At 40.7% G+C, this 12,500-nt stretch overlaps 1 protein-coding gene across 2 annotated transcripts in view; it reads right to left on the reverse strand.

Moving 5' to 3' along the window:
• Nucleotides 1–1,208: 1,208 nt before the first annotated feature.
• Nucleotides 1,209–12,500, reverse strand: part of smarca1 (SWI/SNF related, matrix associated, actin dependent regulator of chromatin, subfamily a, member 1) — a 22,651-nt gene continuing 11,359 nt past the window's right edge. For both annotated transcript variants that reach the window (XM_053230570.1, XM_053230571.1), the window contains exons 12-24: nucleotides 12,315–12,436; nucleotides 11,662–11,814; nucleotides 11,261–11,393; nucleotides 10,871–11,016; nucleotides 10,585–10,713; nucleotides 9,676–9,786; nucleotides 9,168–9,281; nucleotides 8,063–8,185; nucleotides 7,825–7,957; nucleotides 7,473–7,591; nucleotides 3,845–4,057; nucleotides 3,524–3,634; nucleotides 1,209–2,290 (exon numbers count right to left, since the gene is read on the reverse strand). In XM_053230570.1, the coding sequence (XP_053086545.1) occupies nucleotides 2,231–2,290; nucleotides 3,524–3,634; nucleotides 3,845–4,057; nucleotides 7,473–7,591; nucleotides 7,825–7,957; nucleotides 8,063–8,185; nucleotides 9,168–9,281; nucleotides 9,676–9,786; nucleotides 10,585–10,713; nucleotides 10,871–11,016; nucleotides 11,261–11,393; nucleotides 11,662–11,814; nucleotides 12,315–12,436 (1,667 nt within the window). In that variant the 3' untranslated portion in view covers nucleotides 1,209–2,230. The remainder of the gene's footprint in view (nucleotides 2,291–3,523; nucleotides 3,635–3,844; nucleotides 4,058–7,472; nucleotides 7,592–7,824; nucleotides 7,958–8,062; nucleotides 8,186–9,167; nucleotides 9,282–9,675; nucleotides 9,787–10,584; nucleotides 10,714–10,870; nucleotides 11,017–11,260; nucleotides 11,394–11,661; nucleotides 11,815–12,314; nucleotides 12,437–12,500) is intronic.

A 12,500-nucleotide genomic window follows, 5' to 3' on the forward strand; every position in this document is an offset into this window, starting at 1 on the left:
TTCCAAATATGGGCTTCTGATTTGCATATTTATGAATATTCAATATGCATTTAATGATGTTAAAGGTGTTGAGATGTTCCTGGGCAATTTTACGATTTAAAAACACACTAAACTATTATTTATAACGGTTTAAAGGGTTTAAATGGTTTAAAAATCAGACACACAGTGAAGTCGCGGAGAGAGGAACGTTAAAAAGAGCACTGATGCTCAAAATGTGCTGTTGTGTTTATAGACAGAAATGAAGATGATGAAGATGATGATGAAATAATATTTAATATCACTAGTTAAACTTTAATGAGACGTTATTTGGGTGAATGTTGTTTTAAGTGCTGAATATTTTGGCTGTTTTAAGCCCATTTAGGAAAGTGATGCACAAAACCATCATCCTCTGTAATTTACACGAGTTTATTTAGAGGAGAAAAATGAAATGACGAAAAAATAAAAGAGAGGTGCAAAGGGCAGCATGGAATAATGAAACTAATGATTCGTGGAACCACAGCGCTCCCATGAGTCCAGAACGTGGTACTACAGCGATCCCTTTCCATCAGAACAGCGAGATCGCTGCGTTTTCATCAGCACTTCCAAAATGGCGTCGTGAGAAAGCGTATAAACTGGAACACGCAATAAACACGCTGTGGAAAAACACTTACACTGATATTTTTTGTTGTTGTTGTTGTTTGTTGTTTTTATGGACTAATTTCTTACAAAACCACTAAAGTTTCCTGCTTTAAAAGTCAGTTTATGACTAGGGTTAGCAACACTTTGTTAGCTTAACGCTACCGTATTCAACATGAGCAGAGCATAGCTAACATGCTAGCGCAGAATTAGCACAGAAACTAACTGAAATGAAAAAATGCGACGTGGAATTCACAGATCTCAAATTTACACACAGCATTTCTTTTAAAGATTTTTTTTTCACAGCATAAACGCAATCAATGATAATAAAGGATAGTTCATGTTAGCTAGCTAGTTTGTCACATTAGCTAGCCAATACGTAAGGGGTTGTTTTTGTTTGTTTGTTTGTTTGATTTTCTTTTTTTTCTCAAATTTCTGGCTTTTCTGTTTAATTTATGCACAAAATCAAAATTTCTATGAAACACAAATGAATAGAAACAGCAGTACAGGTACAATTAATGCTAATGCTAACATTAACTGCAAACACACACACACACACACACATATACAGGAAAGAAAACACGTCAAAAATATCATTTAGGATTCTTTTTTAATAACACTGAACTCAGACGTATATAAAGATGAACATAATCTGGATTAATGCTGAACAGTAACGTAAATGATCTTTAAGAGTGAAGTCGTTTTAGTTACGCTAAACGTCTCAGGGAAAAATAAAAGGATCAGAAACGATTATAACTTTTGTTGTTTGTGTTTTTTTGTTTTTTTTTCCCAGAAAACAGTCTCATTGCTAGCTACAATATTTCTCCAGAAGGATAAAGAACGCTTGATAGAGATGTTTGGTATTTAAAGGTTTTTATACAGTATTTTTAGATCCAAACAGAAAGATATTCATTAGCTTGGTACTCGATAGCTACGTAATTATCACGCTAGTGCAAGTGCGAATTTGGCGACATTTCGTAGTTTTTATTAAGAAAAAATATAAACACTATAAAATCAGGTTCATGTTTATAACTTGAGATCTATTTTAGCTAACAATGCGACTACTTCCTGCTTATTTAAAATGTAAAAAATAAAACTATATCAGCACTTCAGAGGACACATAACAAATTATGTTTTAGTTGTGAGAAGCTTGTTTAAGTAAAACTCGAGCATAAAACACTGTGTGAAATAAAACGTAGGAATTTTTTATTAAAATGAAACTGACCCACACAGATAACTGAGCGATTAAGAAAAATTATCCCCAATCACTGAGGAGCTTATAAAGCCAAAGCAGAGCACGTGAGAAAAATACTGTATTGTATAAAAACAGATAAAAGAATATATAATTAAACAAAAAACCTGGAATTGCATTTCAGCATGCAATAAATAAATCGTGATTTCAACTCTCAAAAAAGCGCATCGAATGTGTGTAAAGAGAAAGACGAGAAAAACGACTCGTAACGAAATGATTCTGGTTTTTTTGGTACATTTTTCTCCTGTGCTTCAGAGATAACGCCGAACTTCACTGAATATCACGTTAGATTTCTGCGTGTAGCTGCTGTGCGACGAAACTTCGTACTCCGTTACTGAGAGAGAAAAAAAGAAAATCCCCAAATCAGGTCTTCGACTTCTTCTCCTTCCTGTCAGATGAGGCTTCGGCTTTACGCTTGTGGGCCTGCAAAAAGAAAGGGAGAGAGAGAGAGAGGGAAAGAGAGGGAGAGAGGGACAGAGGCAGAGAGAGAGGGAGAGTGGAAGAAAGAGAGGGAGAGAGGGACAGAGGGAGAAAGAGAGGGAGTGAAGGAGAGAGGGACAGAGGGAGAGAGAGGGAGAGTGGAAGAAAGAGAGGGTGTGAAGGGGAGAGAGAGAAAGAGAGGGAGAAAGAGAGGGAGTGAGGGAGAGAGAGAGAGGGAGAGAGAGAGGGACAGAGGGAGAAACAGAGGAAGTGAGGTAGAGAGGGAGAGTGGGAGAAAGAGAGGGAGAGAGGGACAGAGGGAGAAAGAGAGGGAGTGAAGGAGAGAGAGAGAAAGAGAGGGAGAGAGGGAGAAAGAGAAGGAGAGAAGGAGAGAGGGACAGAGGGAGAGAGAGGGAGAGTGGGAGAAAGAGAGGGAGAGAGGGACAGAGGGAGAAAGAGAGGGAGTGAAGGAGACAGGGACAGAGGGAGAGAGAGGGAGAGTCGGAGAAAGAGAGGGTGTGAAGGGGAGAGAGAGAAAGAGAGGGAAAGAGGGAGAAAGAGAGGGAGAGTGAGGGAGTGAAGGAGAGGTTGAGAAAGGGGGAGACAGAGAGAGGGAGAAAAAGAGGGAGTGAGGGAAAGAGGGAGAGACGCAGAGAGGGCGAAAGGGAGAGAGGAAGAAAGAGAGGGAGAGAGGGACAGAGGGAGAAAGAGAGGGAATGAAGGAGAGAGGGACAGAGGGAGAAAGGGAGAGAAGGAGACAGGGACAAAGAAAGAGAAGGAGAGGCCGAGATGGAGAGAGGGACAGAGGGAAAGATGGAAAGAGAGCAAGAAGGAGAGAGGGAGACAATCAAACAAAATAATAATATTTGTATGTTATATACAGTACATACAACATGCTAATAATATACACATACATTATATATGTATTTAGAGAACAAAAAAGAGAAAAGAAGGAGAAACAAAAGAAAGTGGAAAAGAAGAGAAGATAAGAGAAAAGAAGTCAAGAGAAGAGAAGTTGAGGGAAGGGAAGAGAAGATAAGAGAAAAGAAGTCAAGAGAAGAGAAGTTGAGGGAAGGGAAGAGAAAATAAGAAAAGAGAAGAGAAAAGAAGAGAAGAGAAGTTGAGTGAACAGAAGAAGAGAAGAGAAGTTGAGGGAAGAGAAGAAGAGAAGAGAAGTTGAGGGAAGAGAAGAGAAAAGAAAAGAAAAGAAAAGAAGAGAAGAGAAGGAAACGTTACTGATTGTCCTTTGGGAGCTCTTTTCTTTTTCTCCGCTTTTTCTTTCTCCTCGATCTCCGTGTTTTCTTTCTCGATCAGAGAGATGAGTGTGTTACAGCGTCTCTGAAGCTCCTGAGAAACACACACACACACACACACACACACACACACACACACGCACGCACGCATACACACACACAATAAACAACTAAACAAATGAATATAGTGTAAGTGTAAATGACGCTTACGTAGGCAGCTTTCTGTTCAATAGAACACACAGGTACTGATTATTGGCACAGGTCATATTCACACACACACACACACACACACACACACACTGACCATGGCCGTCCTGGACTTGATGAACCAGTCGAAGCGGAACTGGGGTGTGTTCCTCACACACTGCCGCAGCTCCTCGTACACGTTCTCCTTATCGAAGCCCATCTTGTGCAGCATGCAGATCAGAAAGCGATCCTCCTCCTCCGTGTAGTTCTTCCCTTTATTAGTGCCGTACTGGATACGCAACTGGTGGAACGGAGCTTTATAGCGTGCGATCTACACACACACCACACACACACAAACACCACACACACACACACACACACACACTACTATTAATTACAATACAGTAGGTTAGGAAATGTTTTCTGTTCGATCAGATCATATACTTCATTAATATTCATACATATATGAAATTAAATTACATTAAGCCTAGATTTAAAACCTACTGTTACTGAGAACGATGCATTAAATTTAATATTTAGTCATTTTCCTTTAGATAAATTGATGTATCCATTTTAAAGTAATAGTAAATAACATTACTCCTAAATGCTGCTTTAAAAACATTGAACCTAAACATCATTAAAATTGCATTACATTAGACTTTAATGTAGTAATAAATAAAATTAAATCTAACTATAGTAATCAACAGGTAAACATATTTTAAAGTAAAAGTCATTAAAACTATATTATGATAGACTTTAATGTAGTGGTGAGACTAGATCTTTAAGCAGTAATAAATACTGAGTGATACTGAAATGTAGTGATTATTACTCTTAATAAAACACAGTTTGGTCAGATATAAATATTTTGAAAAGCAGACTTTACAGCTCATTAAGTATGTAGTAATAATCCATAGAGGCGCAAAACTCTTTAATCGTATTACAAATGGTATAAAAGTTTACTGTAGAGTACAGTGATACTGAAAGTAGTAATAAGGAGTAATGTTTAGTACAGTGATACTGTAAGGAGTAATAAGGAGTAATGTTTAGTACAGTGATACTGTAAGGAGTAATAAGGAGTAATGTTTAGTACAGTGATACTGTAAGGAGTAATGTTTAGTGCAGTGATACTGTAAAGAGTAATAAGGAGTAATGTTTAGTGCAGTGATACTGTAAGGAGTAATAAGGAGTAATGTTTAGTACAGTGATACTGTAAGGAGTAATAAGGAGTAATGTTTAGTACAGTGATACTGTGAGGAGTAATGTTTAGTGCAGTGATACTGTAAGGAGTAATGAGGAGTAATGTAGAGTAATGTTTAGTACATTGATACTGTAAGGAGTAATAAAGAGTAATGTTTAGTACAGTGATACTGTAAGGAGTAATAAGGAGTAATGTTTAGTACAGTGATACTGTAAGGAGTAATGTTTAGTACAGTGATACTGTAAGGAGTAATAAGGAGTAATGTTTAGTACAGTGATACTGTAAGGAGTAATAAGGAGTAATGTTTAGTACAGTGATACTGTAAGGAGTAATAAGGAGTAATGTTTAGTACAGTGATACTGTAAGGAGTAATAAGAAGTAATGTTTAGTACAGTGATACTGTAAGGAGTAATAAGGAGTAATGTTTAGTACAGTGATACTGTAAGGAGTAATGTTTAGTACAGTGATACTGTAAGGAGTAATAAGGAGTAATAAGGAGTAATGTTTAGTACAGTGATACTGTAAGGAGTAATGTTTAGTACAGTGATACTGTAAGGAGTAATAAGGAGTAATGTTTAGTACAGTGATACTGTAAGGAGTAATAAGGAGTAATGTTTAGTACAGTGATACTGTAAGGAGTAATAAGAAGTAATGTTTAGTACAGTGATACTGTAAGGAGTAATAAGGAGTAATGTTTAGTACAGTGATACTGTAAGGAGTAATGTTTAGTACAGTGATACTGTAAGGAGTAATGTTTAGTACAGTGATACTGTAAGGAGTAATAAGGAGTAATGTTTAGTACAGTGATACTGTAAGGAGTAATAAGGAGTAATGTTTAGTACAGTGATACTGTAAGGAGTAATAAGGAGTAATGTTTAGTACAGTGATACTGTAAGGAGTAATAAGGAGTAATGTTTAGTACAGTGATACTGTAAGGAGTAATAAGGAGTAATGTTTAGTACAGTGATACTGTAAGGAGTAATAAGGAGTAATGTTTAGTACAGTGATACTGTAAGGAGTAATAAGGAGTAATGTTTAGTACAGTGATACTGTAAGGAGTAATAAGAAGTAATGTTTAGTACAGTGATACTGTAAGGAGTAATAAGGAGTAATGTTTAGTACAGTGATACTGTAAGGAGTAATGTTTAGTACAGTGATACTGTAAGGAGTAATAAGGAGTAATAAGGAGTAATGTTTAGTACAGTGATACTGTAAGGAGTAATGTTTAGTACAGTGATACTGTAAGGAGTAATAAGGAGTAATGTTTAGTACAGTGATACTGTAAGGAGTAATAAGGAGTAATGTTTAGTACAGTGATACTGTAAGGAGTAATAAGAAGTAATGTTTAGTACAGTGATACTGTAAGGAGTAATAAGGAGTAATGTTTAGTACAGTGATACTGTAAGGAGTAATGTTTAGTACAGTGATACTGTAAGGAGTAATGTTTAGTACAGTGATACTGTAAGGAGTAATAAGGAGTAATGTTTAGTACAGTGATACTGTAAGGAGTAATAAGGAGTAATGTTTAGTACAGTGATACTGTAAGGAGTAATAAGGAGTAATGTTTAGTACAGTGATACTGTAAGGAGTAATAAGGAGTAATGTTTAGTACAGTGATACTGTAAGGAGTAATAAGGAGTAATGTTTAGTACAGTGATACTGTAAGGAGTAATAAGGAGTAATGTTTAGTACAGTGATACTGTAAGGAGTAATAAGGAGTAATGTTTAGTACAGTGATACTGTAAGGAGTAATAAGAAGTAATGTTTAGTACAGTGATACTGTAAGGAGTAATAAGGAGTAATGTTTAGTACAGTGATACTGTAAGGAGTAATGTTTAGTACAGTGATACTGTAAGGAGTAATGTTTAGTACAGTGATACTGTAAGGAGTAATAAGGAGTAATAAGGAGTAATGTTTAGTACAGTGATACTGTAAGGAGTAATGTTTAGTACAGTGATACTGTAAGGAGTAATGTTTAGTACAGTGATACTGTAAGGAGTAATAAGGAGTAATAAGGAGAAATGTTTAGTACAGTGATACTGTAAGGAGTAATAAGTAGTAATAAGGAGTAATGTTTAGTACAGTGATACTGTGAGGAGTAATAAGGAGTAATGTTTAGTACAGTGATACTGTGAGGAGTAATAAGGAGTAATGTTTAGTACAGTGATACTGTAAGGAGTAATAAAGAGTAATGTTTAGTACAGTGATACTGTAAGGAGTAATGTTTAGTACAGTGATACTGTAAGGAGTAATAAGTAGTAATAAGGAGTAATGTTTAGTACAGTGATACTGTAAGAAATAATAAGGAGTAATGTTTAGTACAGTGATACTGTGAGGAGTAATAAGGAGTAATGTTTAGTACAGTGATACTGTAAGGAGTAATAAGGAGTAATGTTTAGTACAGTGATACTGTAAGGAGTAATGTTTAGTACAGTGATACTGTAAGGAGTAATGTTTAGTACAGTGATACTGTAAGGAGTAATAAGGAGTAATGTAGAGTAATGTTTACAGTATAGTGATGTAGTAACGGTGTGTGTTTTAATCTGACCTTCACATCAAGGGCTTTTTTAATGCTGATGCGTCTCTGGATTCGAGCTTCTCCTCTCTCGATCTGAGCCATGATCTTCTCAATGTCCTGCAGTTCATTACAGCGCTCCCAGAACACAGCTACACACACACACACACACACACACACACACACACACACACGAAAAAAAAACTTAAATAGATTTTCACTTTTTTACACCAAACCACTTTTAATTAATTGAGTAAAATATAAGCAAGTGTTTAAGCTTTTGTTAAATGAAAGAAGTAATAACATGGAAATAAAGGACAGAAAATGTGCGTGTGTGTGTTTGTGTGTGTGTGTGGTGTGTGTGTGTGTGTGTATGTGTGTGTACCTGAATATTCGATGACCTCCTCAGGTGTTTTGCCCTCCACCTCGCGGGCGATGCTGTCTATGTCGTCTCGGCCGTATTTTTCATTCGCTTTGATGAACTGGTTAAAGTCTCGCTTGTTCCAGCTCGTAAAACCCTAAAACACACACACACACACACACACATTACAGTGAGTTCTAGTGTGTGTGTGTATGTGTGTGTGTGTGTGTGTGTGTGTGTGTGTGTGTGTGTACACACGCACCTGTGTGAGCAGTCTCTCTTTCTCCTCGGTCTCCTCAGGTGTGAGAGGTTCTGCTTCATCGATCTTCTTCTGTTCCTCCTTCTGCACCTGAGCTGCGTTCGGGATGTCAGAGGCCCTCGGAACCTGCACACACACACACACACACACACACACACACACACACACACATACACGCACAAACACACGCACACACACACGCAAACACACGCACAAACACACACACACGCACAAACACACGCACAAACACACACACAAGCACAAGCACACACACAAACACACACATGCCCACAAGCACAAGCACACACACAAACACACACATGCCCACAAACACGCACACACACACACACACACACACACATGCCCACAAACACGCACACACACACGCACACACACACACACACATGCCCACAAACACGCACACACACACCCAAGCACACACGCACAAACACACGCACACACACACATACACACAAACACATACACAAACACACACAAACACACACAAGCACAAACACACAAACACACGCACAAACACACACACACGCGCACAAACACACACACACAGACACACGTATGTATATATCACGCCTTACTATACAATCACGAAAATGAGTTGCTACGAATCATTCTTGAACAGGCCACACATTCTAGAACACATCAATCATTCCAGAACGGGCCAAATATTATAGAATCCACTAATCATACGAGAAGAGACCAAACCTTCTAGAACACATCAGGCACTCTAGAACTGGCCAAATGTTCTAGAACACGACAATCATTCTATGCAGAACCGAAAAATTATACAAGATTCAGCATCCTGTGATATTCAACAGCGGAGTGTGTTCGTGTGTGTGTGCGTGTGTGTGTGCGTGTGCGCGTGTGTGTGTGTGTTCGTGTGTGTGTGTGTGTGTGTGTGTGTTCGTGTGTGTGTGTGTGCATGTGTGTGTGTGCGTGTGTGTGTGTGTGTTCGTGTGTGTGTGTGTGTGTTCGTGTGTGTGTGCGTGTGTTGTTGTGTGCGTGTGCGCGTGTGTGTGTGTGTTCGTGTGTGTGTGTGTGCATGTGTGTGTGTGCGTGTGTGTGTTCGTGTGTGTGTGTGTGTGTGTACCTTGTATCCAATGGTCTTCCTGTAATGCAGTATCTCCATCTCCAGCAGCTCAAACAGACGTGGAGGGAAAAACTGAAAATCCTGAATATTAGGCTGCTTAGGAGGACGAGGAGCCTAAAACACACACACACACACACACACACAGACACACACACACACACACACACACACACGCATACACTTCTTGTTGTGTTTTATTCGAATTTCCCCTATACATGCAGGTACATTTAGTGTGTATGCATGTGTACGCGTGTGTGTGTATCTGTGTGTGTGCATGTGTGTGTGTCTGTGTGTGCGTGTGTCTGTGTGTGTGTGTGTGTGTCTGTGTGTGTGTGTGTGTCTGTCTGTGTGTGTGTGTCTGTCTGTGTGTGTGTGCGTGTGTGTGTCTGTGTGTGTGTGTGTGTGTGTGTGTGTGTGTGTATGCGTGTGTGTGTCTGTGTGTGTGTGCGTGTGTGTGTGTGTGTGTGTGTCTGTGTGTGTCTGTGTGTGTGTGTGTGTGTGTGTATACCTTTGGAGCTCTGGGCTCGCTGACTCGGAGCGCCTCCCTGAAATAAGCATCCACAGCATAGTTTGCTTTTCTCTCTCTCTTAGGAGGCTCGATCCACTCCATCATATTCATCTACAACACACACACACACACACACATGCACACACACACACACACACACAAACACACAAAGTTTCCTACAAGAGAACAGGGTCTTACTCCTTCACATAAAGTACAAAAACTTTTAGCAGTAGAACACTAGCGACGTGTTTTTCCCATCAGCCACTGCTCTAGTACCAAAAGTTCCAGCTGGATGAATTTCAATACGTGATAAAGTTCAGCACCAACAGGAACTCAACACAGTTCCCGCCCCCAATGCCCCTGTAACCAATAGGAGCACAGTTCCCGCCCCTAATGCCCCTGTAACCAATAGGAGCACAGTTCCTGCCCCTAATGCCCCTGTAACCAATAGGAACACAGTTCCCGCCCCTAATGCCCCTGTAACCAATAGGAGCACAGTTCCTGCCCCTAATGCCCCTGTAACCAATAGGAGCACAGTTCCCGCCCCTAATGCCCCTGTAACCAATAGGAGCACAGTTCCCGCCCCCAATCCCCCTGTAACCAATAGGAGCACAGTTCCCGCCCCTAATGCCCCTGTAACCAATAGGAGCACAGTTCCCGCCCCTAATGCCCCTGTAACCAATAGGAGCACAGTTCCCGGCCCCAATGCCCCTGTAACCAATAGGAGCACAGTTCCCGCCCCTAATGCCCCTGTAACCAACAGGAGCACAGTTCCCGCCCCTAATGCCCCTGTAACCAATAGGAACACAGTCTCCACCCCCAATGCCCCTGTAACCAATAGGAGCACAGTCTCCGCCCCCAATGCCCCTGTAACCAATAGGAGCACAGTCTCCGCCCCCAATGCCTCACCTTCTGCTTCTCTCTGTAATCCTCACCCTCGAAGTTGTACAGGCTGGTTTCCGTGGTGCCCGTATCCATGGTGAAGTTTCTCAGTGAGCTCTCGCCCAGCTTCTGCATCCTCTCGTTCATCTCCGCTGTCTGGACGCCAAAAACAAGCTCATTAGAATATTAGGCCACGCCCATCAAGACAACTCTTATAGTGCTGGGTGCAGAATTTTATCATGTTTTTTCGGCTGTATGTTTGAGTTTATCGTATTTAACGTGTTTAACGCTTCGCACTACGTAAACGTTTTACCTTTTTGGCTCCTCTCTCCAGGATGGTGTCGATGTCCTCGTCCGTCAGCTCGCTGTCTTTGGAGGCGAAGACGTGCGTCGCTCCGTGTCTGATCATCTGCAGCATCTCGTCCTTCCCCAGTTTATTCTGCTGCTCAATTAAACGCCCTGACACACACACACACACACACACACCTTTACATCTTAATATCCATACTTTTTAACGTAATAATATAAATGTCTTTAGATTTTGATGAACATTTTCTTATTAGTTGAGTGTTTTTCCAAAAATCTGCACCATTCCCCAAACCCTGCTGCTACAATATAAATGTTTGTGTGTGTGTGTGTGTGTGCGTGTGTGCGTGTGTGTATGTGTTTGTGTGTGTGCGTGTGTGCGTGTGTGTGTGTATACCTTGCTGGATGACTATGGAGTCGAGACGTAGCTTCATCTCCGCTCTCTCGACGATCCGTTCCTCCACCGTGTTCTCCGTGATGAGTCGAAACACTCGGACTGGCTTCTTCTGACCGATCCTGTGAGCGCGATCCTACATCCAACAACACAAATACACACTGTATCAATGTGTGTGTATGTGTGTGTGTGAGTGTGAGAGTGTGTGTGTGAGCGTGTGTGTGTGTGAGTGAGTGTGTGTGTGAGACAGAAAACCCTTCAGAGAAACTCTGTCCCTGTTGATCCGATGTGTTACTGGACATACAAGGTGTACTTTCTATTAAACTTGTGTGTCTGCGTGTGTGTCTGTGTGTGTGTGTGTGTGTGTGTGTGTGTGTGTCTGTGTGTGTGTGTGTGTTTCTCACCATCGCCTGCAGGTCGACTTGCGGGTTCCAGTCCGAATCGTACAGTATGACGACATCGGCGGTTGCCAGATTGATCCCGAGTCCTCCTGCGCGAGTGCTCAACATGAAGATAAACTTCGTGCTGTCTGAAGCGTTGTACATTTCGATCGCTTGCTGCAGCGCACACACACACACACACACACACACACACACACACAGACACACACACACACACAGACACACATACATTTACATAATTCACACAATTATTTATTAATCGCAATTAAAGTGATGCGTATGTCATAATTCGTGCTTTATCCTGGTTGTACTTCGCATGTCTATTAGGGGTTTTACGGTAGCTGTGCTAATCCTGTACTTACGATAATTAGCTAGCTAGCTGAATCTCTAACTCTCAAATACACTCATTATTTTTAATATCGTAGTGGGTTAAAGTTTGGAGGCGGAGCTACACAGGGTTTAGCTAACACTGTAATTAAAACAGTTGTGCTTAACTGTATGAGCCGAAGCGTTACATGGAAGAGCTACATGTTAGTTTCCCGACTGGAAGCAGAACGAAGCGCACGGTGGGGAGTTTTCACGTGGAAGGAGTTAAAGGCGCACACTGATGACATCAGAGGGCTGCGATTGGCTAAAAGAATGAATCGAGTGTGTACCTGTCGGTCCTCGTGTGGCGTGTTTCCGTCCAGTCTGCAGTACTCGTATCCTCTCCACATGCAGTAATCCTCCAGAATGTCCAGCACACGCGTCATCTGACTGAAAATCAACACCCGAGAACCTACACACACACACACACACACACACATACGCACACACACACACACACACACAAACACACAAAC

This window comes from Pangasianodon hypophthalmus, chromosome 27 (assembly GCF_027358585.1).
Source record: "Pangasianodon hypophthalmus isolate fPanHyp1 chromosome 27, fPanHyp1.pri, whole genome shotgun sequence".
In the NCBI taxonomy this organism is placed as follows: Eukaryota; Metazoa; Chordata; class Actinopteri; order Siluriformes; family Pangasiidae; genus Pangasianodon; species Pangasianodon hypophthalmus.